General features: G+C 44.3%; 1 protein-coding gene across 4 annotated transcripts in view; it reads right to left on the minus strand.

Annotated features, from left to right (window-relative positions):
• Window positions 1-26,498, minus strand: part of FARP1 (FERM, ARH/RhoGEF and pleckstrin domain protein 1) — a 277,592-nt gene that overhangs the window by 90,352 nt on the left and 160,742 nt on the right. For all 4 annotated transcript variants that reach the window (XM_036296613.1, XM_036296615.1, XM_036296614.1 and 1 more), the window contains exon 3: window positions 5,977-6,081. In XM_036296613.1, the coding sequence (XP_036152506.1) occupies window positions 5,977-6,081 (105 nt within the window). The remainder of the gene's footprint in view (window positions 1-5,976; window positions 6,082-26,498) is intronic.

Consider the following 26,498-nt stretch of genomic DNA (forward strand, 5'->3'; position numbering starts at 1 on the left):
AAATGAGCTATATTTAGGTTTATGGCAGAGTCCATGGCACACAGAAGCTCAAGGACAGGCAATCTAATGTCTTTCTGGGCTTTTACCAGCCAGGTACCAATTAGCTGGCATATTAAGTACAGGGTCTTGATTCCTAGGATCAATAGTGTTTCTACCATGGGAAGACCAAGCAATTTTTTAAAAGCTGATTAAAAAGACTTCTCTGCTCCTGCAGGGCAATCTCCTGGGGATGGCTGCCTGGGCTCAAGGGAACAGCAGGCCAAACTTGCCTGTAAGTGCAGCAATCAGCTCCATCAACTGACAGGCCTGAACAAGTCTAGTTCAGGGGAGAGCATAATTGATTCCTTCCTAATTATCACCAGTGTATTTCCAATCTTGAGAAACACATCTCAGACCAGGGGAGAGCACTCATGTCCCTTTAGCTTTTTAAAGCCTTATAATAAAGAATGCTCTGACGTGGCTATTTACCTGATAAAAATGACGAGAAAAGGGGCAGAAGGCTGGGATGGAATGCAAGTTGCCTGAATTTACCACCTAGGGAAAAAGGTCCATAATCTTGTATGTCAGAGACTGTGAGGTTTCCCACATATCACACGCAGATAAAGGGGCAAAAAGCATTGTGACAGCCCACATTTGGGCATTGTGAGGCCAGTCACGCTTCCTCTTATTTTGGCAGTGATGTGAGTAGCCTCTCAAATAGAACTTGACAGACATAACAGCACACAATGACAATCACAATGACGACACACACACGTCCATCTCAGCATTGTGTACAGTAATAGAAGGGGGGGAGCACCCTGAGTGTCCATCAACAGGTGACTGGGTAAGTAAAATGTGGTGTAACTGCACAGTGGAATATTATTCAGCCTTGAAAAGCTAGGAAATTCTGTCATATGCTAATATGCTACAACATGATGAACACTGAGGACATTATGCTAAGTGAAATAAGCCAGTCAGAAAAGGACAAATACTATGTGACTCCACTGGTATGAGGTTCCTAGAGTAGCCAAATTCATAGATACAGCAAATAGGATATGGGGGCTGCCAGGAGGTGGGAGGAGGAGGAAAAGGAAGTTGCTATTTAATGGGTATGGAGTTTCAGGTTTGCAAGATGAGTTACAGAGATCTGTTGTACAACAATGCGAATATAGTTAATGCTCCTGTACTGTAGACTTAAAAAAAATTAAGATGGGCCCTGGCCAGTGATGCTCAGTGGTTACAGCGCCAGTCAGAGCACTGAGGGGTCACGGGTTCGATTCCCAGTCAAGGGCTCGTATCTGGGCTGTGGGTTCCATCCCGACCCTTATCGAGGTGAACGTGGGAGATAACCAATTGATGTGTCTCTCTCACATTGATATTTCTCTCTCTCCCTCTCTCTTTTCCTCCCTCCTCCCTTTCTACTCTCCCTAAAAATCAATGGAAAAAATAACTTCGGGTAAGGATTAACAACAACAAAAATAGTTAAGATGGTAAATTTTATGTTATCTGTTTTTGAACACAATAAAAAAATGATGACAACAATATTTCCACAACTAACGCTTCCTGAATACTTTACTAGGCCCCAGGCATGTGCCAATAGAGATCATGTTTGATCCTTTCCGAAGCCCCACAAGGTGGGCACCAAATCTCCATTCTACCCAGGAGAGAAGTGAGGCTCAGTGAGGCCTGCCACCTGCCTTCGCCCTGCTGCCGAGAGGCAGAGCGGCGATGTGAGGGCTGGCAGGCTGACCAGAGTTGCTCTCATCTACCGCTACGAGACCACCCGGCTAGAAAGCCGGCACTTCGACAGAATCTGGGAAGGAGACCAAAACTCTATGACACAAATCTTAAATTGTGAAGCAGAGGTAAGAATGCAGCTAGGGTTTATTGCTCTCACAGTGAGTGGCTCCTTCTCAGGTCATCCAATTAAGACTTAGCCTTGGCTTTTCCAAAATAGGTTCCCTAAGCTAGCCCCTGGGTGCTTTTCGGTCATTATTTCTGCTCCTGTGTGCTTTTATCTCATTGCATTTCGTTTATTTTATATATACACGAATACAGGTTATACACACACATATAGAAAATGTACATGTGATAAGTGTACAGCTCACTGAATCTGTACAAACTGATTGCACCCACAGAACCAGCACCAAGGTCAAGAAGCAGAGCTTGCCCAGGGCCCCAGGAGCCCTTCGTGTACCCTCTGCAATCTCTTAAACCATCCAGATCAATTTGTCAAAACAGCCCAGTTTTAAATTTTATGACATTAGCTCTCGGGCTAGAATTTTGCTATGGACAGGGAGCAAAATATAGATATATGGCAAGGCTGGATGGTGATCAAGAGCATGGCTGTTGTTAGGCTTGGACTAGAATCCCAGCTCTAGCATTTCCTAGCTGTGTGCCTTTTGGGAACACAACTTAACCTCTTTAAGAAAAGGGATTTATAATGGGCCTACTTGGAACGAATAAAATCCTATAATCAAACCTAATACGATGCCTCACACAGAGTTTATTACTCTCCAGAACAGGTGTTGGCAAATTAGGGCTTTCTGTATTGTCAATAAAGTTTTATTGAAACGAAGTCACATCCACTCATTGTCTACTGTCTGTGGCTGCTTCTGTATTACAAGGGCAGATATGAATAGTTATGGCAGAGACCCTCTGGCCTGCAAAACCTATATAGGGTATTGACTAGCTGGCCCTTTACCAAGAACATTTGCTGGTCCCTCCTTTAGAATGTGAGCCATGTTCACTGTGGTACCACACGGGCTGGGACGGTCTGGCATGTGGTAACCACTCACTCCTGTGGATGCTGTTATTTGTATTATATATGACAAACACTACTTCTTTATGTCATCATTATTGGCTTTTCTGAATTTGGCAGTTGAACGTATTTCTAAACAGCTCTAGAAGGAAGCAGTGAAATCACAAAAATCAACCCAGATAAAATGAAAGAAGTTAAGCCCTGGAGATGCCCAGGAAGATCAATATGTTTGTAAATTCTAGCAAAAAGAAGCACCCACAGACACAGCAAAGGCACTGAACTCGGAGCCAGAGGAACAAGACCAGAATCCCAGCTCTGCCATTAGCTAGTTGGCTGACCCAGATATGGAACAAGTCTCAGAGGCGCAGTCCCCTCGCCACTAATTTACAGTTTAGAAAGGCAACTCCAGCTGGACCGGAACGGGGCAAGATATACTGTAGTCGAAAAAGCCGTAAGGACCCTGCAGTAATTCAGGCAGGGTTGTCAGAAATAAGGAAATATCAGGTCTTCTAGGGCTTTGAGAATCACTATTTTCACATAAAATAAGTTTATGAAACAATGTTCCATAGAACTTGCAACATCATATTGTTATTGTTTGTTTCCTCGTCTGTCTTCCTAAAGTTGTGCACCTCTCATGAGTGGAGACCATAATTACTTCTTGTGTCACTTTAGATCACGTGTCTTCTACAGGATGAAGTGTGATGACTGACACAGTGTAGGCACAAAATCATTCTTAGATGAATAAATGAACCTGGAATTACAACCGGCCCCTTGGTGGTCATTTGCCACATCAGAAAAAGGACCGGGAGTCAGGGAAGCTTCAATTTAACGGAAGCACTAGAAAATGGGCAAAGAGTATTTAGAGGTAGGAATACGTTAAGAAAATAAAACTTGCGCCCATTTCTAGGGACATGACAGATTCACTCATTTACCACCTCCCTTCTCTCCTCCTTCCCTGCAGTGCTGTCTTCCCTTGCTCGACGGTTCCCTCTCTGGTTCTCCTCTCTCTCTCTACTCCTTTGAGGGCCCGTCCTTGTTTATCCATCCCTTAAACGCGGGTGTTCCCCTCTTGCCTCCTATTCACGTTCTACTCTCTCATCTAGTTTCAGAGCTTCAATTACTACTTAAAATAACTTTAGGATTCTTGGTTTTCAGCTGGGATCTCCTTCCTGTGCTCCAGCAGATACACCTATGGGTACTGCCCACTGGACATCTCCATGGATGCCCAACTCCTCATGTCCTGGTGGAACTCGTGTCTTCACCTCTTTACAGACATGGTCTCTCTGAGGCTTTGCCTTTCCAGGGACTGGCGCCACTGTCCACCCAAATGGCAAAGTGGGAAAACCCATGTACACTGAGCCCTCTTTCCCTCACACGCCATTCCATTCAATCATATCCCTAACCACACCCCCAAGCTCTTGAATTCATCCCCCTCACCCCGCTCCAGCCCTCTCTGTGATTCTCCCTCGGTTCTGTCTGCACCATCTCCCACCTGAGATGCTGGGAGCTCCTGACAGCTTTGCTGACTCCACTCTTGTTCTTTTCCAACGTGGCCACAGTTCTCTTTCTAAGCCATACATCGGCCCACATCGTGTTCCCTTTAAAACGCATTCACAGTTTCCCAAATGCATTCGCTGGGTACAGAACTGCACCACCCAACACCACGGACGCCAGCTGCATGTGACTACTGAGCACTTGGATTATGGCTGGTCTGTGTCAAATACACACCAGATTCGAAGACTTAGTGCAAAAATATGTAAAATATCTTATTTATAGTTTTGGCGTTGATTACATGTTTAGGATATATTAAACTAAATAAACTTTTAATTTCACTTTTTAAACCATTTTAAACATAACTATTAGAAAATGTGAAATTATGTATGTGGCTCATATTTCATTTGGACAGCAGGGTACAAAAAGTCCTTACCTTTCAAGCACCTCTCTCTCGGCTCCTTCACCAGAGCCCTCTCCCCCTCACTTCTACACTCTATCTGATTTGCAGGTTGCTGAATGGACCACCCAGTTTTGCAATATCTGGGCGATTTCTTAAACACAATTGTTGTTTGTTGTCCCTACCGTCCAATGCCCCCTGGCTCCAGGGCAGCACCTGTCACCTGCCCTGTACTGGTCACTGGATAAACCTGATGCCCCGCCTGGGTTATTCAGTCTCTGCATCTCACTAATATTGGATCTCCAACAAAAATTCTAGGGACTCAGCAGGTAATCAATGAAAGAATGAACAGAAATGCAATCAATGAACTTATAGTCTAAAAGGATGTCTAATAAAAGACAGATTCAGATATAGCCTAAAAGGTGCCATCAGCCAGAAGAGACTAAAAATATATATATATAACAGTAAGCTATGCTATAAAAGAACAATAGGACATACAGGGTGGGGCACAAGTAGGTTTATAGTTGTTCACATGGAAAATATAATAATCAATAATAATACAAGAAAAAATGTGGAGGGCTTGTGGAGGGGGATGGGAGTGCACTACAGGGAGTCAATGGGGGATAAAGGGGGACATGTGTAATATTTTCAACAATAAAAATTTTTAAAAAAGAATAAACTGTGTTTTGCGTACTCACAAATGTAAACCTACTTTTGCCTCACCCTGTATTTAGCAAACGTTGATATAGTCAGACCCATGGATTAGGCAATTCCATGCCTTTGGATCTGAACTACAGAAATACTTGGCCATGAGAGCAAACATAAAAATGCACTAGAATTTTCACTGCAGCATCCTTTGTAACAGAAAAGATTGGGGACAACCTGTGTTCCATCATTTACAACTGAGCTGGTAAATTATGGCATATGCATTCACTGGAATGGCATAAAACTATTTTTAAAAGGAGGAAATGAATTCTATGTCCTGAAAAGGCAAGATCTCTGTGATATATTAATGGGGAAAAGTATGAAAAGCATACAAGTGTAAATGTGTGTGTGTGTGTGTGTGTTTGTGTGTGTGTGTGTGCTTTGATCAGAAGAATACATAAGAAACCGGTAATGGTCCCAGAGGGAGAGATGAGGGAAAGAGTGAGAGGAGAGAGCCTTCATGTGTACTCCCTTTGAATGCGCTAATGCTGTGCACACATTACTTTCAGAAAAAGATTAAAGACGCTTTCTGGGTACTTTTCCTCTGTATATTTCTGTACGGTTAAGAAAAGATCCTGATTACTCCCTTCTCCCAAGTCAAAAGATAATAAAATAGCAGCATCAACATGACACCCCTTACCGTGATTTTCTTGTGGTCAGGAAACTCAAGGCCAAAATAGTCGCCCTCCACGAGGTTGAGGTGGTTGCAAACTGCATCCAGCAACACTTTCCCCGGGGCTCTTTGCTGGGAAGAGAAACAAGAGGCGTTATTCCCTCCGAGCCAGGCAGGAGCACAGAGAGCTCCCAGACACCGCTCCCTGCCACACACACAGTGTCCCGTTATTCACATCTTGCATCAGTGCAGCGATTTTCAACTGGTGTGCCGCAAGCATTTTTAAAACATATTAATACCTGATAGCTGTTCAGGGGCACTGACCTCTTTTCCCTTAGATTGTCAAATTAAAAAATGACAACAACAGCTGCCTGGTGTGAATGAATCAAAATTTACATATTTTTTGTCAGATTGGCAAAAAATACAATTTTTTTTTGGTCTGCCGAAGAATTTTAGTAATTAGTTTATGTTTATAAGATTAAAAGGCTGAAAGTCACGGCATTAGTGTGACATATTTGCTATAATTATTGGGCCAACATTGACACATTACTATCACCTGAAACCCACTGTTTACATTAAGGTTCACTCATTGTGTTGCATAGTTCTATGCAGTTTGACAAATGTGTAATATCATGTATCCATCATCCCAAAAATCCACTGTGCTCTAGCCATTCAACCTTTATCTCCCTCCTCCTTAACCCCTGGCAACCATTAATCTTTTAACTGTGTTTGTAGTTTTGCCTTTTTTAGATAGCCATATAGTTGGAATCACAAAGTACTGTATGGAGACTTTTCAGATTGTCATCTTTCACTTAGCAATGTGCATTTAAGCTTCCTTTATATCTTTTCCTGCCTTGATAGCTTCATTTCTTTTGATCACTGAATGGACCACAGTTTGTTTATGCATTCACCTACTGAAGGACACCATAGTTGCTCAAGTTTTTATAATTATGAATAAAGCTCCTATAATTGTGTGCAGGTTTTGTGTGACATCAGTTTTCAACTCAGGATCCCCCTGAAACCCTGCCCTGTGTCTCTCTCCCCAGGAATACGGTAAAACTTAGGGCTTTCTTCTCTTGGTTATTATAATACTCTGTGCAGACTCTCATCTAGTCTACATCTAGACTACCCATCTATTGAAGGGAAAGGCCATATTTTATTAATCCTGTATCTACAGCGCTTAAAGACCAACCAATTTTGTTAGAATGAATGAATAAACAAATCAAGAAAAGTTACTCATTCCACAATATTATATAAATTAAAGAGCTATGAGTCTGTCTCTCTGATTAGGTTCTGAGTTATTTATTCACCTTTCTATTGCCATTGCCTAACAAGGCATCTGACACTCTAACAATGTCTGTTAAAATCAACGCTGCGTGTGTATTTTCTATACACTGAATCTAGAAGCAAAGAGAATCCTATATAATAAAAGGATAATATGCAAATTGTCCCCTCGACAGGGAGCAAGACCAGGAGCTCAACCAGGGGTGGGGCTAGCCAGCCAACCATCCTCGGCCCCTCTCCCCGCTGGCCCGGCCTTATCACCACCAATCAGGGCGGGCTGGCTGGCCCCCATCCATGCACAAATTTGTGCACTGGGCCTCTAGTCCTATCTAATAAAAGAGAAACATGGTAATTGGCGTACGACCGCTACCCTTCCCATTGGCTAATCAGGACAATATGCAAATTAACTGTCAGCCAAGATGGCGGCCGGCAGCCAGGCAGCTTGAAACTAACATGAGGCTTGCTTGCTTCAGTGACAGAGGAAACCAATGTTCCCCGCCTGCCACTGCAGGCCTCTGAGCCTGCAGTTTGAAACATTTTAACAAATATATCCCAGAGCTGGAGTTATACATTGTTTCAAACCGAAACAAACCAGATACCTACTTTCAGCAGTGGAGGCCTAAGAGCTGGAGCCTCAGAGCTAAAGCTGGCCCAGAATTAAAAAAAAAAAAAAGGAGCGGTTGGGAGCTTCCGTCACCCGCCAGCCTGAAAACAGCCCTCAGGCCCTCACCCAGACTGGCCAGGCACCCCAGTGGGGACCCCCACCCTGAAGGGTGTGTGACCAGCTGCAAACAGCCATCATCCCCTCACCCAGGCTGGCCAGGCACCCCAGTGGGGACCCCCACCCTGAAGGGTGTGTGACCAGCTGCAAACAGCCCTCAGGCCCTCACCCAGACTGGCCAGGCACCCCAGTGGGGACCCCCACCCTGAAGGGTGTGTGACCAGCTGCAAACAGCCATCATCCCCTCACCCAGGCTGGCCAAGCACCCCAGTGGGGACCCCCACACTGAAGGATGTGTGACCAGCTGCAAACAGCCATCATCCCCTCACCCAGGCTGGCCAAGCACCCCAGTGGGGACCCCAACCCTGATCCGGGACACCCTTCAGGGCAAATCAGCCGGCCCCACCCATGCACCAGGCCTCTATCCTATATAGTAAAAGGGTAATATGCCTCCCAGCACCGGGATCAGCGGAGCCGAGAGGCCTCCTGGCACCGGGCTCAGCGTGACAGGGGGCAGCACCCAAACCCCCTGATCGCCCTGCAGCTCTGTGTGTGACAGGGGGTGGGGCCACAACTTCCCTATCCGCCCTGCTCTGTTTGTGACAGGGGAAGGTGCCCCAACCTCCTGATCAGCCCTGCCCTGTGCCTGATACGGGGGAGCTCCCCAACCTCTGATCGCCCTGCGGCTCTGTGTGTGACAGGGTGCGGCGCCCCAACCTGCCCCGGCCCCCCCCCCCCCCACGGGCCCTGCTCTGTGTGTGATGAGGTAGAGCCATAACCTCCCCATCGGCCCTGCCCTGAGTGTGACAGTGGCGGCGTCCCAACCCCCTGATCCACCCTGCTCTGTGTGTGACAGGGGGCAGCGCCCCAACTCCCCTATCGGCCCTACTCTCTGAGTGACAGGGGGGAGCTCCTCAACCCCCTGATGGGCCCTGCTCTGTGCGTGACAGGGGGGAGCTCCCCAACCCCCTGATGGGCCCTGCTCTGTGCGTGACAGGGGGGAGCTCCCCAACCCCCTGATCGGCCCTGCTCTGTGCATGACAGGGGGCGGTGCCCCAACTCCCCAATCAGCCCTGCTCTGAGCCCGACCAGGGGCTGCACCTAGGGATTGAGCCTGCCCTCTGCCACCCAGGAGCAGGCCTAAGCCAGCAGGTCGTTATCTCCCGAGGGGTCCCAGACTGCGAGAGGGCACAGGCCGGGCTGAGGGACGCCCCTTCCGCCCCCCCCCCCCCAAGTGCACAAATTTTTGTGCACTGGGCCTCTAGTATGATATATAAGAACCCATTTTCTACCCTAACAGCTTAGAATCATATTGGTTTCCCTTCACTCTCCAGCGGACTCCTAGTGACCCACTAATAAAATAGACCCAACTCTACCACACAGATCAAACACTGAAAGAAAAATGTTTCAAAGACATGATCATCTCCAGTTACTGCTTTTCTAGTTTCACCTCCTCTCTGAGGAACCAATTAGTAACCCAGGAGACCAGCAAGTCCATTAGCCTGCCCCAGCGTGACCTGAGGAGCCATCAAAGGTACTTCAGTGTCCAGCAATAAAGCACCTTCTTTTAAAAAAAATACTTTTATTGATTTCAGAGAGGAAGGGAGAGGGAGACAGAGATAGAAACATCAATGATGAGAGAGAACTATTGATGGGCTGCCTCCTGCACACCCCACACTTGGGATCAAACCAGCAACCCAGACATAGGCTCTGACCAGGAACCAAACCATGACCTCCAGGTTCATAGGTCTACCCACCGAGTCACACAGGGTGGGCCCTCTTTTTAAACAGATACCAATTTATGCTCCTATAATTCCTCATCATTGAAATCCAGAAGATATTCACAGCCATCTAATGGCATGTAATATTCTCCATGGATAATTCCAAACTCGCCAGGCTTTAGACTTTGAATGCCTGGTCCAAGGGTTACTGGTAGAGTCATTTTACTTGTACTGATCGAAGGCAGGAGTAACAGGTCATTGAATGTAACCCATTCTCTTCTGTCAATCATACCCCACCCCCTGCTGCCCACATACACCTGCATTTATCCAGTGAATTTAAGAGCCACATGGATTACAGGTCACCAATCTTATTTTTCCTCTCTTTGGGACACACTGTGCCCTAACCAGTCATGCTGAGAGCACTTGGGAATTCCTCAGCTAAGCTAAAGCAGGTCCTGGGTTCAAGTTCTCACTCCTGCCCCCAAAGAGCTAACCAAGTAGCTCTTTGTTCTCTAGACCCTCCTCTCTGACTAGTAAAATCTGCAAGCATTAATGAGAACATTATAAACAAAGGCCTGGGCCAGTGGTCGGCAAACTCATTAGTCAACAGAGCCAAATATCAATAGTACTTCTTCAAAATAGACTCGCCCAGGCTGAAAATCGACTTCTGCGCATGGGCCACGAAGTTTCAATCACACTGTACGTGCGCCCGCACGTGGTACTTTGTGGAAGAGCCACACTCAAGGGGCCAAAGAGCTGCATGTGGCTCGTGAGCCGCAGTTTGCTGACCACGGACCTGGGCCTAAGAAGTTGTGGAAGCATTCCTATATCATAACATGTTTGTTAAAGATAAGACCACAAGCCAGTTTCACAATCCTTCTTCCTCACAATTCTTGACATTTCCTATTTGTTAAAAAACAAACTATCAATTATCTGACCAGCTGGCAAGCACTCACATTTCCAAAGAATCCCTGGAAATAAGTGAATTTGAGAGCTTCATCATGAGACTTTACAATTCCACGCTGGAAGTCCAAATAAACAAAAGAATCAATATACAATGGATGTCTTTAAAGACATGCTGTTCAACTAAGTGCCTCAGGCAAGGGGGACTTTCCACCTGAACTGAGTCAGCGGAGTGTTTTGTGAATGTATCCAGCACATATTGGTAAAAAATAAGGGGCTGGAAATAGATGCTTGGAATCTAGTTGATAAATGATACAAATCTGGTCTCAATTCTCAACAATTTCCTTAAAGTTTATTATGTTGTACAAATCCTTTGTATGAAATGATTTCTCTATGTACCAAAATTTTTATATAGAAAGAAATGAATTTAGAGTTTGAATGATATTATAGCTCCTAACAATCATCATAAAACAGATGCCTGAATTTCCCTATGAAAGCTGGTGATATTCAGGGAGCGTCACTAGAAAGTATTTATGGTTTAAATGCAACCACTCCATGACAATTTCATGGGTAAGTGGTCCTCAGCATTAACACCCCAAATGTGTGCCCGGCACAATGGTCGAAAATGCTCCTAGACATCACGATTCCAAAGCTCTAGGACCCAGTTCCCTTTCTTCTAGGAACTGGGGTAGAACTGCCTGGGAGTTCCATGCACAAGGGCTAACTTCTACAGAGAAAACGTCTTGGAGGAGGGAAGAAGAGCTGCATCCTCATTCTTTATGAAAAACTACCCCTCTACTTCCTCTTCCTGTGGATTTTCTCCCTCAGCCATTCTCTACACTCTTCTCCAATGAATTTCTGAGCCTCACACTAAAAGTAATTCTGTTCAGAATCATATCACAGAACATAAAATGGATAGTGGTGGTGACCGCACAACATTCTGAATGTACTTAATGCCACTGAATTATATACTTAAAAATGGCTGAAATGATAAATTTTATGTTATGTCTATTTTGCCACAATAAAAAAAAAGTGCAAGAGGAAAGGGCAGGGGAAAGGAACTGAGGAATAGGGTTCACATTATAATCAACTGAGGAGGGTTACTCACAACAGGATCTATTTACTTCACATTAGATCTTAAAACAATACTGAGGGGCTGGATCCGGCTCAAGCGGAGCGGCTGTGCAGAGGAGCCATCGCATGGGAAGAGTGTGTGACTATCCGCACATGTGCACTAATATTCCTCAGCACAAAGAGCTCGTCTACGTGTCTGACAAAAAAGTCATAAAATAACATTGGTGGAAGTAACCGCAAATTACACATTTGGTGCAGGCTCTGCACGGAAAATTGATGCTGGGGTTTAAAAGCTACCAGTCCACTAGCCCCTTATTGCTAAAACGAACGTGCAAGTCAGTCAATAAAATCTGAATGGGGGTAAAAGTGGCAACAGTATAGATTAAACTGGGAGAACAGAAAGTAGAGATCCTGAAGAAAATTCAACTGTAAAGGGATTTCTTTTTCAAATAGTAACTTACTTTAAGATTACACACACACACACACACACACACACACACACACACACTTATATTATGGCTATATAAGCTGTCATATATAAGGAAGGAAACCAAGTTATTTAGGCATCATTTGAAAACCTGCATTAATTATGCTCCAAAAGGCATTTGAATTTTAATCTAGTGGACAGATAAATGGGCTGATTTCAAACCGTATGTCCCTATGCTTTCTGCCTTTTGAATTGGCTTTTCACGCAATCCTACAAAATTAAGTTTTAGGAGGAGGTTTACATTCTTGGGGGATGTCTGGCAAGTAAGCACTGAATAATAAACAGTATGAACATTCACATACAGCTTCAAGCTATTAAAAACTGAACCAAAGTTGCTTTAGTTTATGGTGCTTTTAAAATATGTCTGTGCCTTCGGGTAATTTCTGTCCCATAAAGTTTTATGAGGGAGTAGTTCTTTTCCTCCTCTAAAAGAATAAAGACACAATTCTTTCTGGGTTGGGGGTGTCTTCTCCTCCCTCTCTAAGGGTCTGAAAAATGGTGCGTCCCACTGAATACGAGCTAAGGCTCTGCCTTTCTGAAATTACCTCGTAGACAAAACTATCAAGATGACCTTTGACCAGGTTTATAAAATCTGCATCTGCACAAGTTTCAGAGAGCTCTGTTTTGGGATCAATACCTCCATGGCAACCAGGCCATGCTCTCATCCAGTAGAAGGGAAGGGACTCTCTCAAGGGCCTTGGCCCCCTTTCTGCCACCATTAAAGCTTATTAGAATATTGCTCAAATCCCCATAATTCACTAACCTTCAGCATGTGTGATCTTAGGGCGTTATAACTGCAGGTTTCCTCAGGCTCTCTGGCAGTGTGCAACCAGGTGAGTGGAAGTGTTAATCACTACTACGGTTTGGGGCAGCTGGGGTACATTTAACAAGCAAGTTGCCCTGTGCCGGCGCCGTGCTAGGTGCTCTGGGAATGGAAATCAATAAGGTAAGTGCCTCTTTCTGAGTTGGGGTGGAGACAAATAACCAGGTAAATTAGAATATATGGTAAGTGCTATGTTAGAGGAGGGGGGTAGGTGAGTGAGCGAGCATTTGCTCTCTGGCATCTCTTCTTAGAAAAACACTAATCCTCTTGGACCAGGATCAGGGCTTCACCTTATGACCTTATTTGACCTTGCTCCAAATCCAGCCATACTGGGGATTAGGGCTAGAACGTATGAGTTGGGGAGAGGGTGGGGACACAGTTCAGTCCACAGCACATGGAGTCATGAAAGGACTAGAAATACTATCTACTTCCTAGGATCAATGAAAACTAACTAAGGCAATGACCCCAAAGTGTTTGGCAAAGGGTCTGGCCCACAACACAAGTTCTCTGCCATTGTTGCTGCTACTGTGATGGGGAAATGTTCCTTTACAGAATTCATGGCAGGCCAATGGGTTGACATTGAAGAGGAGGAGGTCCATTTCCCAGCCCAAAGGCACGCCTCAGCACTGTCACAGAATGCAAAGCCCGGCTACCACATCTACGTGCCCAAGTCCACCCGGGGCCCCTGCCTATTCTGCCCTCGAATGCTGCTGGGGGTGGCTCGGAGCAGCACTTCTCTGATTTATGGGCCCACTCATCATCTGCGGACCTTGATAAGCTGCAGGTGCTGGGGTGGTGGCTGAGGATCTGAATTTCCAACAGGCTCCCTGCTGCTGCTGGTGAGAAGCCTATGCTTTGAATGCAAGGTGAGATTGAAGCGATACAGCTGCAATCCAAGGAACCCTGAGGACTGATGGCTCCCACGAGAAGCTGCAAGGGTCCCAAAGGGAAAGTGGCCCTGACAACTCCTTGATTTTGGACTTCTAGCCTCCAGAACTGCAGGGACAAATAACTCATGTTCCGCACTGTCCCTTTCAAATAAAGGCTTAAAACAGATTAATAACCCAGAAAACAGATTCGAGATAAAAATCTCTAATTTGACAATCAAATATATTCAACAAGTAGTGGACTGATTATGGGAGGCAATTCATTGTTCCTGTTAAGAGGTGTTCCTCTTTCTACTATTGTTGCTTTGGATGTGAATGATGCTCTCTAACTGAAGCTCTTTTTACAAAATATTCTCTTCTGAGATCCTTCCACAAGGTGAGGTAGAAAGGGTGGGATTCAGGCTCAGCAGTCACACAGCTCACACCGCATCCACCCCTACCTACCCCCAGCTGTCCGTCCAGGGTGTCACCTTCCCCGCACCTCTGCACACAGTCAGGAGCTATCAAGCAAGTAGAAGTTCAAGGAGAGTGCAATTTGAGAAATCTACAGGAACCCACCTATGTGTCTGTAAAGCACATTTTCTTAGAAATTGTAGCAGAAGGCCATTGCTAGACTAGACTCACTATAACTGATGAAAAGAATGTTGGGCTTGTGGCTCAATATGGCAGGCTGAATACATGCAGCTTTTCTCCACAATACCCAGGAAGCCTGTGTAAACAAACACTCAAATAATGAAAACAGGGGAAAAAGGAATAAATTCATAGAACACCGAGAAAATGAAAGGAGAGACAGCAGGTGAGAAATTTCTCCCAAATTCTAGAAGATGACAGAGGAAAAAGCTGACATCTAATTACTGAAGACAGGAGAGAGAGTCGGCAACAGGAAGCAGCCAAATTATGCAGAACTCCCCCGAAAGTCAGAAATGGGAGATGCCAGGTACTTTCGATGATGCAGAGTAGAGTAAAAAACTTTAAAAAACACTGTAATTTGTATCCTCATATAGCTAAGAGTTTACAACTTAAAAATAAAAACCCAGAAGGTTATAAAGAGGAACATTTGGATAACAAGAAAGCTGTTAGAAGTAAAAATAGCAGAGCAGAAAGAAAACTCGCACTAGAAGAGCTTAAAGATACAGTTGAAAATTCCTAGAAACTAAGCCCGAGGACAAAGAGATGGTAACGAGGAGAGGACAGGAGACATTTAATGCTCAGTTCGACTTCCAACACTTGAACATGTGCCTTCTGCACGGAGACACCCACAAGGGGAGGAAATGATGCAAGAATGACATAAGGATCTTAAGGGTTTAACTTTTTAGATTGATAAAGGCCAGAGAGCCCGGCTGATGTAGTTCAGTGGTTGAACATCGACCTATGAACCAGGAGGGCACTATTTGGTTCCTGATCAGGACACATGCCCGGGTTGTGGGCTCAATCCCCAGCAGGGGGCGTGCAGAAGGCAGCCAATTGATGATTCTCTCATCATTGATGTTTCTATCTCTCTCTCCCTCTCCCTTCCTCTCCGAAATAAAAAAATATATATATTTAAAAATATATATATAATTAAAAATAAATCTTTAAAAGACAGAAATGGAATAGCTGAAATGTGCGAGATGTTTCTTGTGTTGTTTGCCCAGCCCTTCAGTGACTTGGAGCGGCTGTGTAATATAATTACGAAGAATACGAATTGGGGGCTGCCTTCTTGCCAATCCCATGGCAGTATGACCTTGGTCAAGTTCCCCTTTGGGCCTCAGTTTTCTCTTCTGTAGAGTGGGAATAATGGCTGAACCATCTCATTGGGGTGTGGTGAGGATTAAATGACATAGCAGACATGGAGCTCTTAGGATGGCATCCAGTACTCAGTAAGCTCTCCTGGGTATTAGCGATGCAAGAAGAGAAGCGGGAGGCAAGAAAATTACTCAAAAGCCAAACAGCAGACCTGGTGGTAGCCTGGTTAGCACACGGTGTGATCACGATGGTTGTGCAATGCCAACCAGAGCAAGAACAGGAACTGCAACTTTAAGACCCAAGTTTGGGGAACCGGGACAAGGCCTTCATTCTGGGAGAACGTAGCTAAATGTTTAGGCCTGCCCATCCACTGGGTCCACAGCACAGCGATTCTTTCTCCTGGCTGTGGCTCCAGGGGTGGCCACGCCGTCTGCCAGGACACACTGTGCTCCTTGTTCCCCTCGGCACGGAGACCCAGCGTTCAGAACACTCATTAAACACACTTCAGATTGGATTTCAGAGTCCCGACTCCAGGCCAAGAGGAGAATGGGCCCTTTCAGCTCCTTCGCTGTAATTTAGCTACGTTAAAACCACAGCGTCATTCGTATAGAACCGCCCTTCTTCCTTCACGCCAAGGCTGTGTGATGTGTGTGTGCGTGTGTACATGCATATATGTGCGTGCGCACACATGCTCAAGAAGTAGTGGATTTCTACTGCTATCTTGCAAACCTGTAATGCAGTGAGCAAAAGAAAAAATGTCTATGGAGAATTCAGCTATTCAGAATGCTGGCTTAATCTGCTCTTGACCTTGAGCAATTCATTGTCTTTTAATCACTTTTAGAAGTAGATGAGTAAAAAATTCCAAAATTTAACAAAAATTTTTGCATAACCTCTTGCTACTTTAAATATCCATTAGGCAGGGAATAAACTATCCCACAAATAGTGAATAAGGCGAGCAGCAACCAGATTATGACTCAAGGAAAGCATTACACCCTTCCCAGCAACAGAAGAATGCATGCATTTTCCTTATGTCTATTTCCTTTGGCACTTTTCTCTTTGGGTTCAGTGGTCTAATTAAACCTCAAAAGTGCATCAGCCTGCTGAGCCTGAACTTTCTGAAAATACACCTGATATCACACACTTGGCTTCCAACATTAGTATTTCGAGGGAACATGTAAGGTAGGTACTTCATTGAATTTAGCTTAGCGTCTGAACAGCAAGGTAAAGACTGTAGAACAAGCCACCCAATGTGGATCCCGATTCCCGCCATTCCCCTGCCTCTTCTTCCATGCCTTCCTCCAAAACCAATCTCTAAGGTTCTTGGAGAACCTCTAAGAACATTAAATGAAAGAAAATTACTCTGTTAGATGCTAACAGACACTTTAATTACAAAAAAATTTAGTGTTTTTCAATTAGTCAGTGGGGAGAATGGGAACATTTTCTCAATCCTGAACAGGGAATTTAAAATTATTTTTATAGCGTAAGGCTTTTAAATTTGAAAATATGTAAATCATGGCTTTCAGGTTTCTTTAAGAATTCTTGGCTCTGGAGTACCCAGAAAACCTCCGGAACCAATACTATTTATTTTTTATTCTTTTTCAGATACTTTTCAGGTTTCATGTTCTGTTCACAGTAGAAGTGACGGAGGTGGGAGTGGGCTCCAGCTCCAGGTTTGTGTATCTGCAAGGAGGTCAGAGTTGAAATCATAAAGTTAATACTTCTCTCCCTTTAAAAAACTGGAATGCTCAGATTAATGTAAGCACACACTAGATTTAGGGGAAAGAAAACTTATAAATAAGTCTATAATAAAGGTACAAGAAGCATATGCAATAAAGGCAGAAAGCAGATGATACAGAAAGTAGAATAGTGGTTCCCAGGGCCTGGGAGGAGGTAGGGATGGGAATTCTTATTCAGTAGGCACAGAGTTTCAGTTTGGGAAGACAGAGAGGGCGATGGAGATGGATGGCAGTGAGAGGTGCACAACAAGGTGAATGTACTTAATGCCACTGAACTGTACACTTACAAACACTTAAAATAAATGTAAATATTATGTTATGTGTGTTTCATCACAATGTTGAAAAAATTCAAAAATATTGAAAATATATTGAAAGGACTGGTAAATTTAGGAAGGGGGGTATGGGGGGGGGGGGCGGGTAGCGGGAGAGAAAGCCAAGCACCATAAAAAGAATTTTCATTATAAAAATAGAGGGAAACCTAACTTTTGCATCTCTTCCAATAAACAAAGCTATTACTATCTATACTAATAAAAGGGTAATATGCTAATTAGACCAGATAGACCAGACATCTTCCAGATGTCCTTCTGGACAAAGCCACAGTGGCTGAGAGGGCTGAGGGCAGGCAGCCACAATGGCCAGCAGTGGCGGCAGCAGCGGGGTGATGGGGGCGGCGCCTTCCTCTGATTGGCCCGGTCGCCTCCCACAGAGGGAGGCCAGACTGTGGCTTATGCCTGCTCCCTGGGGGGAGTGGGCCTAAGCCGTCAGTAGGATATCCCCTGAAGGCTCCTGGACTGTGAGAGGAGGTAGGCCAGGCTGAGGGACACCCCTCCACCCCCCAGTGCACGAATTTTCATGCACCGGGCCTCTATAGTTAGGTATAAAAATGTATGAGATTACATTTGTGAGCAGTACAGAGTGAGTTTCACTGGGTCATAATTTCGATGCCTGGTTTGTCACTTACCATCTATGTGGTCTGGGCAAGTTAAATGGCCTCCCTGGGCATGGATTTTCCCTTTGAAGAATGGAATAATAATACCCCCTGAAGAAGTAGCTAGGATAAGCAAATGAGATGAAGACACATAAAGTGCCCACATTTAGAAGGTACTCAATAAACCACTTTTAATTGAAACCTTTGCCAGGTTATTTCCAACGTTTGGTAGCTATGCAAACTCCCTCTTGAGTATTTTTAAGCCTTACTACACTTTAACCGCCATAAAATAAAATGTATACTTTCCCTTATATTCCAGTACTTTCTGATGAGGGGTTGAGGAATGAGATAGTGTCTATAAGAGAGAGTGGTGGGTGGGGGTTAGGAGGGCTCTGTTATGATCAATGGAAAACCACTAAAAAGCAAAAAAAAATTATGTGTTCACTGCTGATGACAGTCCCTTCCCACCAGCACCTTGCTAGAGTAAGACAAACCCTAAGCACACAGACCCGAGATTTGTGAAAAAGAAACAAATAAGTATATAGCAAAAGCATGGAAAGTGCATCCAAAAATACTTGGCCAGAAGGACTGCCAAGAGCCTGAATTAAACACATTTTTCCTTTAAGCATCAGACAACAAGCCCCTTGAGTGCTAATAAACCGCAGTGCTGACAAACACGATCATTCTGCATCGCGGACATCACAGTTTCTCTAAGTTTTTACAAACTTAATAGGAAGGAATGCTGGTCAGCAGCCAGGATTTAATTAAGGAGCTAATTCTAGCACAGCCATGATTCCGAAGGGACTCTGAAAACCAGGTTCACCTGGAAACTTCAGATCACCCACACCCTCAAACGCCTCTGTGCACGGAGTCTCACACGCATGAAGAGTTTGGGGAAGCATCGCTCAGTGATTGATTCACACCCACCGTCCTGGCACACAAGAACTTGGAAACCACTCGGCTTACTTTTTATAACATTCTCCTCAAATTTACCTGTCTGAACACCCTGATGAAATGTTTTCATGACAATTCCCTTGTATTTCTCTGCTGCATTTGACCTCGGTCACTTACAACTACTATCTGACTTACCCATAAAAAATTCACAAATAGCTTCTCAGCTCTATCGGAAACAGTCATCTTCTACTAAATCAGATGTGTCGGGGGGGAAGAGGACACATTTATAATACCTTACCTAATAAAATAAATAAATAAATAAATAAATAAATAAATAAATCAGATGTGTCACTTCTCTGCTCAAAACTCAGAGTAAATGCCAGAGTCCTCACAATGGAAAGCAAAGTCCCGGGACATGTGCTCTACCCCATCTCACCTGTCCAAGTTCATATCAAATTTCTCTGCCGCACGCTCACTCAGCTCCAGCCACACAGGCCTCCTGGCTGTTTTCTGAGCATATCAGACACACACCTGCCTCAGGGCCTTTGCACTGATTACTCCCTCTGCCTGAACCACTTTCTCCCCCAGAAATCTTCATGGATGAGTCCCGAATCTTGTTCCAATCTTTACACAAATGCTGGCTTTTCAGTAGGGCTGACCCTAAACACCCTACTTAAAACTGTACTTTGCCCCCACCCTGCCCCCCCCCTTATTCTGCTCTATTTCTTTTCATTTTTCACTTTCACTTATCACTCTGTAGCATCCAAAACAATGAATTTCTTTATAGTGATTCTTATACGTGGCTGTCTTTCTCTGATAGACGGCAGGCTCTGCTAGCACATGGATCTTCATCTGTTTTGTTCATCAGAACAGCATGAGACGCAGTGGGTGCGCATAAAGATTTGCTGAATGGATGAATGAATGGAAACACTTTAAACCTACAATTCTCATGGAGAGACTATAATAGCACACAGTCTTTAACAAACACAACGATAAGCTGGGGTCTAGATGCTAAAGCCAATTTGAATATATTTTTACTTCAAGAAACTGTTGCTCAAACAGCTGACAGCTTCCAAAAGCCATAAAAGCAAATCACTCATGAAAGGCCAACCATAGGGAAAACGTTAAAAGGAAAATGAGAAGATAAAGAATGACATTCTACGCATCAGGAAACATACGTCAAACTGGTGACAGTACACAAGACTGGACTGGCAGGGAAACTGTCTCTTCACCAGCATTAACTGGCCATGTGTCTGTATCCCTCAGATGCCTTTTGCAAACAGCAGAATGTGAACTAAAAAGAAGGGTTTCTCCTATATAATAAAGGCTAATATGCAAACTGACCCAACGATGGAATGACCAGTCATTGTGACATGCACTGACCACCAGGGGGCAGACGCTCAATACAGGAGCTTCCCCCAGGTGGTCAGTGCACTCCCACAGGGGAAGCGCTGTTCAGCCAGAAGCCCGGCTCATGGCTGGCAAGCACAGCGGTGGTAGCGGGAGCCTCTCCTGCCTCCACAGCAACACTAAGGATGCCCGACTGAGGAGCGGGCCTAAGTCATCAGTTGGACATCCCCTGAAGCTCCCGGACTGTGAGAGGGCACAAGCCAAGGATACCCTCCTCCCGCTTCCCGGTGCACAAATTTCATGCATCGGGCCTCTAGTGTTCTTATAAATGCTTCTGAGGCCCTGCTTTTGGGGGATCCAGGCCATCAGCTCCCTTTTGAGCAGGTTCACTAGTTTACTCTTGTGTGATTATTTCAAAATGTGGTCAAGAGGATGATGTCTTTGGATGGAACACATTCTCTTGGCTCAGTGCAAACGCCTTGTCTTAAAGCCTTAAAGCCGAACATTTGGCAATCACCATTTTAGTGAGCTTCACCTTCATGGAGTGTCACCCATGCTCAAAGTTAACAGGGGGAAAATGCAAATGCAAGATAGATAATAAAAAGCACAGGTACAGATGCTGCCTTTCAAATAAAATTCTGCCCATTACAAACTTATAAACGAAATTTAGTAACAGAGGCAGCCTTCAGGGACTGAATATCAGCACTGGAGAAAAAGCCATGTTGGAAAACATACAGATGTTTCTGGAAAGAAAAACTTTTTTTTCTTTTGTTTCTGGAAACAAAAAACCAAACAAGCAAAGCCAAGCAATTAAGGGCTGTCTCTGAAAAGTCTCCATGACTGCACAGCATTCACAATGTTCATCTGTCCTGGCGACATACAGCAAGGATGCAGGCCACTGAGAACTGAGTGTGTCCCCTCGGTAAAGATGGCGTTACTCAAACTGACAGCATTCTAACAACAGGGTGCAGTCATTAAATGCATTCCGCCCCAATTTATAAACAATTACATTAGTGCTAAAAACAAGTCCAACTAAAATACTGGAGGGCAATAAGTGTGTTTTTGAAACAGATTCCATCATCTGCTGAAAATTAAATACTGCCTGATAGAAGAGGCAGAGTTCACAGGTTTAACTAGAAATTGGATAGTCAGACTCAGTTCTGGCTGAGAGAGGCAGGAGAAAGATCTAGTTTTCAAGGCCTTTCACCATCTAATTTCTTAATCATGCAAGATGACTTTAACATATTTTAAACAGTGATGCCACATGCCAAAAGAAAAACGAACTAGAGCCCCCTATATACTACTGGATATACGCTAGCACTCCAGTTTACAAACTCACTGTGAAATTACATCCTGTCCTCTGTTCCTTAGAGGCATGACTAGTCCCAACTGCACTGAAGAAGGGGAGAGGACTCAGGACTGCATGTTTGTAAAAGAAAGCAGGGAACAAATTCTTAGAAACGGCAAGTGGAATGATGGTTATCAGGGGCAGGGAGGACGGGGTCTTGTTTTTTAATGGGTCTCGGATCTGCAGGATGGAAAAGTTCTGAGATCTGTTTCACAACAATGTAAATATACTTACCACTACTCAACTGTAAGATGGTGAATTTTGTGTTTTCTTTAAACCACGATTTAAAAAAAAAGAAAGTAAGTAAGTCTAAGTAGCAGACTATGGAATAGAATCTTTCCTTCATGATACTATAAGCCAAGTGGGTTTATTACCTGCACGTAACAAAAATATAAAGAGAAAATAAAACACTATAAGACAGGCAGTACACATGCACTCGAATGTTCTTTTACGTGTGTTTATTCATTTCTGAGTGAGCCATTTGGGTCTTTATGTTTGATTTTCATTCATTTTTCAAAGAAGACATCTATTGATTGATGGCCCAATGGAAATTTCCAAAAGCATTTATTATATCTTTAACAGCTTCATTTTAACTCAATGTGCCTCCAAGCCTGTCAGGCAAAACTATGAAAAGCAGCGATAAAACAAGCTGTGTTTTTGCTGCTGAAATGCCCTGTGGCTGTTTCAGGGTATTAGGAACAGTGCAGCTTTCAGACCCTGGTGGTTTCAGTTTTTACTTTTTTTTTCTTTTTAAACATGAGACATAAATTGCGTTTCACCAACTCCCCAGCCACAGATTCTTTCTGTCTGACAGCTCTATCGAGACCAACTTGGAAAATCTATAAATATGAAGGTAAATATTCTTGAGAGATCTGAGTATGTGTTAAGAAGGTATCAAGGCTAAGTGAAATAAGTCAGTCAGAGAAAGATAAATATCACATGATCTCACTCATTTGTGGAATATAATGAACAACATAAACTGATGAACAAAAACAGATCCAGAGACAGAGAAGCATCGATCAGACCATCAAACCTCAGAGGGAAGGTAGGGGAAGGTGGGGGTAAGAGGGAGAGATCAACCAAAGGACTTGTATGCATGCACATAGGCCTAACCAATGGACACAGACACTAGGGGGTGAGGGCATGAGCAGGGGGGAGGGTAGGGGAGCAATGGGGGTATAAGGACACATATGTAATACCTTAATCAATAAAGAAATAAAAAATAAAAAAATAATTTAAAAAGAAGGTATCAATGCCTTTGACACACACATCTAATACTGAGGTGAGAAACCTGACTGAGTTCACGGTAAAAAATCAGCGAGAGAGGAAGGACTAGCACATCCCCTGCTGCCCCTAGACTTCATTTGGAACCCCCTACCCAGAAGTCAGCGTCGGTTCACAATGAAGAAGCTGGAAGAGTGCTGGGATGACTGTTTATGCCCCAAATGGCCAATGAGGCAGGCAAGAGCCTCCACTTTAAGCAACATCGTATGGATACCCCAGTACCAGGAGCAGCACCTAAGACAGTGATGGCAAACCTATGACATGCGTGTCAGAGGTGACACGAGAACTCATTTTTTTGGTTGATTTTTCTTTGTTAAATGGCATTTAAATATATAAAATACATATCAAAAATATAAATCTTTGTTTTACTATGGTTGCAAATATCAAAAAATTTCTATATGTGACACGGCACCAGAGTTAAGTTAGGGTTTTTCAAAATGCTGACACGCCGAGCTCAAAAGGTTCGCCATCACTGACCTAAGAGTTAGAGAGCCAGTAACCAAGGTCAACCATTTTAATAGTCAAATCAGTAATAAGTTGCATATAAAGATGAGTCCAATGATATTGTAAAAAAATTAAATATATATTCCTACAAGTACTGTTTTCAGTACTCATGGGAATATGAGTGTAGGCCAGTGGTCGGCAAACTGCGGCTCGAGAGCCACATGCGGCTCTTTGGCCCCTTGAGTGTGGCTCTTCCACAAAATACCACGCACGTACAGTGAGATTGAAACTTCGTGGCCCACGCGCAGAAGTCGGTTTTCGGAAAGGAGATAGACAAAACAAGTATACATGATGAGTGTGGATGGGAGAGTTGGAAGGGGTCGACCTCAGCGAACGTAACTCAATCAGATTGAGAACGTTTTTAGCAAAGGCCAGCTTAGGAGTACCCTAATTAAGTTAATAACAATGTACCTACCTATCTAGTTTAAGTTTAAAAAATTTGGCTCTCAAAAGAAATTTCAATCTTGTTGTACTGTTGATATTTGGCTCTGTTGACTAATGAGTTTGCCGACCACTGGTGTAGGCAAGAAATAACTTCTCCCATTTCAACATCAAATGCATGAACTCAGCACCCCTGGTACAGTAGACTGAACGTTTGTGTCGTCATGCCCACCCAACCCCAAATTCAAATGTTAAAACCTAACCCCACAATGTGATGGTATTAGGAGATGGGGCCTTTGGGAGGTGATTAGTTCATGAGGGTGGAGCCCTCGTTAATGGGATTAGTGCCCTTAGAAGAGAGCCTCCCAAGACCTCTCTTGTCCCTTGTACCATGTGAGGACACAGGGCGGGTTCTCATCAGACACCAAATCTCCTGCACCTTGATCTCAGGTTTCCCAGGCTCCAAAACTGTGAGAAATACATTTCTGTCTAAGGCAGTCTGTTATAGCAGCCAGAACTAAGAAGCCTGGGTGACTCTAACAAAACACATTTTACATTAGAAAAAAAGTGTGGGAGAGCCTGTACCTATGTTATTTGAAATCTGACCATCCAGGAAGAATACATGTGCTACTGTCATTCTGCAGAGAGGTAACTGCTGAAATATGGAGGGATTCATGAGAAGTAAGGGCCACCCAGATCTAGCAGGTAGGAGAAATAGGAGCGAGCAAAGAAAGTGTAACCTTAGAAAAATTTAACAACATTCAGGTCTTCACTTCCTGAGAATAGCACAAGGAGAGCAAACCATTCAGAGTGTGGTGGGCAGTTAGACAGACATGAACAGAGCAAGGACCATGGGCCAGGTACAGAAGGTCACCAGGATGGAAAGCTCTGGGTGCCTAGCAACGGACAATTGTAGGGTGGGACCTCGCCTCCAGGGTGACCTATCCACCCCTAGCATATCACTAACCTTTCCTCCCTAGAGATAACATCCAGGCCTCAGCTGTATTTCAGCTCCAGGCCCAGAAAAGCAGCAAAACCAGACAAGCAATGGCTGCGGACAAGGCTGACCTCAGGACCAGCTGCACTGAATAATGACCCCTGCCCTGGTGCTGGCCAATCCATGAGTGGAGACTCCCATCCTGAAAGAACAACTCTGAACACTGCTGAATACTCTGAAGAGATTGTCCCCCGGGTCCTCCCCGAAAATCTCCACCCTTAAAACTCTTAGGAAAGAGGACCCAGCTGCTTTCCCTCCAGGGAGCACACCATGCCTTCCACATCCCCCTCCCCTCCCCCCAGCCCCTTCCTCTCCAGGGTCTCCCTCCCCTTCCCCAGACTCCCAGGCGGGTCACCTTTCCCTCTCTCACTTCTGAGCCTCAAGGGCCCTTCCTTTACCTCTATGACTTGTTTCCTAAGCCCATTTCTTATACAAATTACTTCTACCTCTGTGATTTGCCAAATAAGTGTTCTCTTATAGTTTGAGTCTTGGCTTTGAATTCTTTCCCAGCTAGAACTCAAGTACTGAGGTTGCTGAACCCACGGGTCTAACACCTGGTGCCCTTCCCGCCACACCCAACAAAAGGGCAACGACTGTGGATGCAATCACCTCCAAGCTCTAGAGCAGCCAACGTGGTGGCTGATAATGGAGGGTTGTTCTATTGTTCCAGACAGTAGAAACAGGGCAGGGCTAGGGCTCAAAAGGCTAAGCAAACATCAAAAATTACAGGAAAGGAGATTTTTAGCTTAGAGAAAATGAATCTCCTAATATAAAAATATTCAACAGCCTAACAGCGTGTCTTGCAAAGAAATAAGCTGCCACCTCCAACAGAGTTTCAATATAAGTTGGATAATAGAGAAGATACTAGTGTTAGGAACAATGCTGCTCTCCCCTGCTTCGTTCATGGTGCTTTTTCTTCCTAAATCCTAGAGATTGGTTCTTCTGCTTTGCCTTCTAGTTCTTTTCTTACTTATGGGTGGGCCCATGGTTAGATTCGTTTTTTTCACGGTTCTAAAATATAATATGAGCCAGGATATTCGGTATCTAGATAGGCAAAGTTCTCAGGTGCCATCAAATACGTACTAAGATACCGGGATCCAGTGGGGGAACAGAAAATCACTTGAAACAATATGGCTGGAGCAACTACGCAGAATAAATGGATCTATGAACTAATGGCTATTGACATGCACACGTGGGTTTGTGTGTACATGCCCACAAATTAGTTTCACGGCAAACTTTGCCGATGGCCTGGTGATCTGTATCTCAAGGATTCATCTTGCAGGAGACAGCTGGCTTCTTACCCCAGCTGGTATGGGCTGCCAGTCCAGGTAGAAACACTGTGCTGATGCTTCACCCAGCAGCCAGAACCCAAATCTTTCCACGCCTTCTTTCACACATACCCCCACCCAAATACAACAATGCTACCATCACTATTTAAACGGCACTCAGAGAAATTTGCCACTTTTTTTAGGAGAAAATATTCCACAAAGTTTAGTTAAATC

The sequence above is a fragment of the Myotis myotis genome, unplaced genomic scaffold (assembly GCF_014108235.1).
Source record: "Myotis myotis isolate mMyoMyo1 unplaced genomic scaffold, mMyoMyo1.p scaffold_m19_p_3, whole genome shotgun sequence".
In the NCBI taxonomy this organism is placed as follows: Eukaryota; Metazoa; Chordata; class Mammalia; order Chiroptera; family Vespertilionidae; genus Myotis; species Myotis myotis.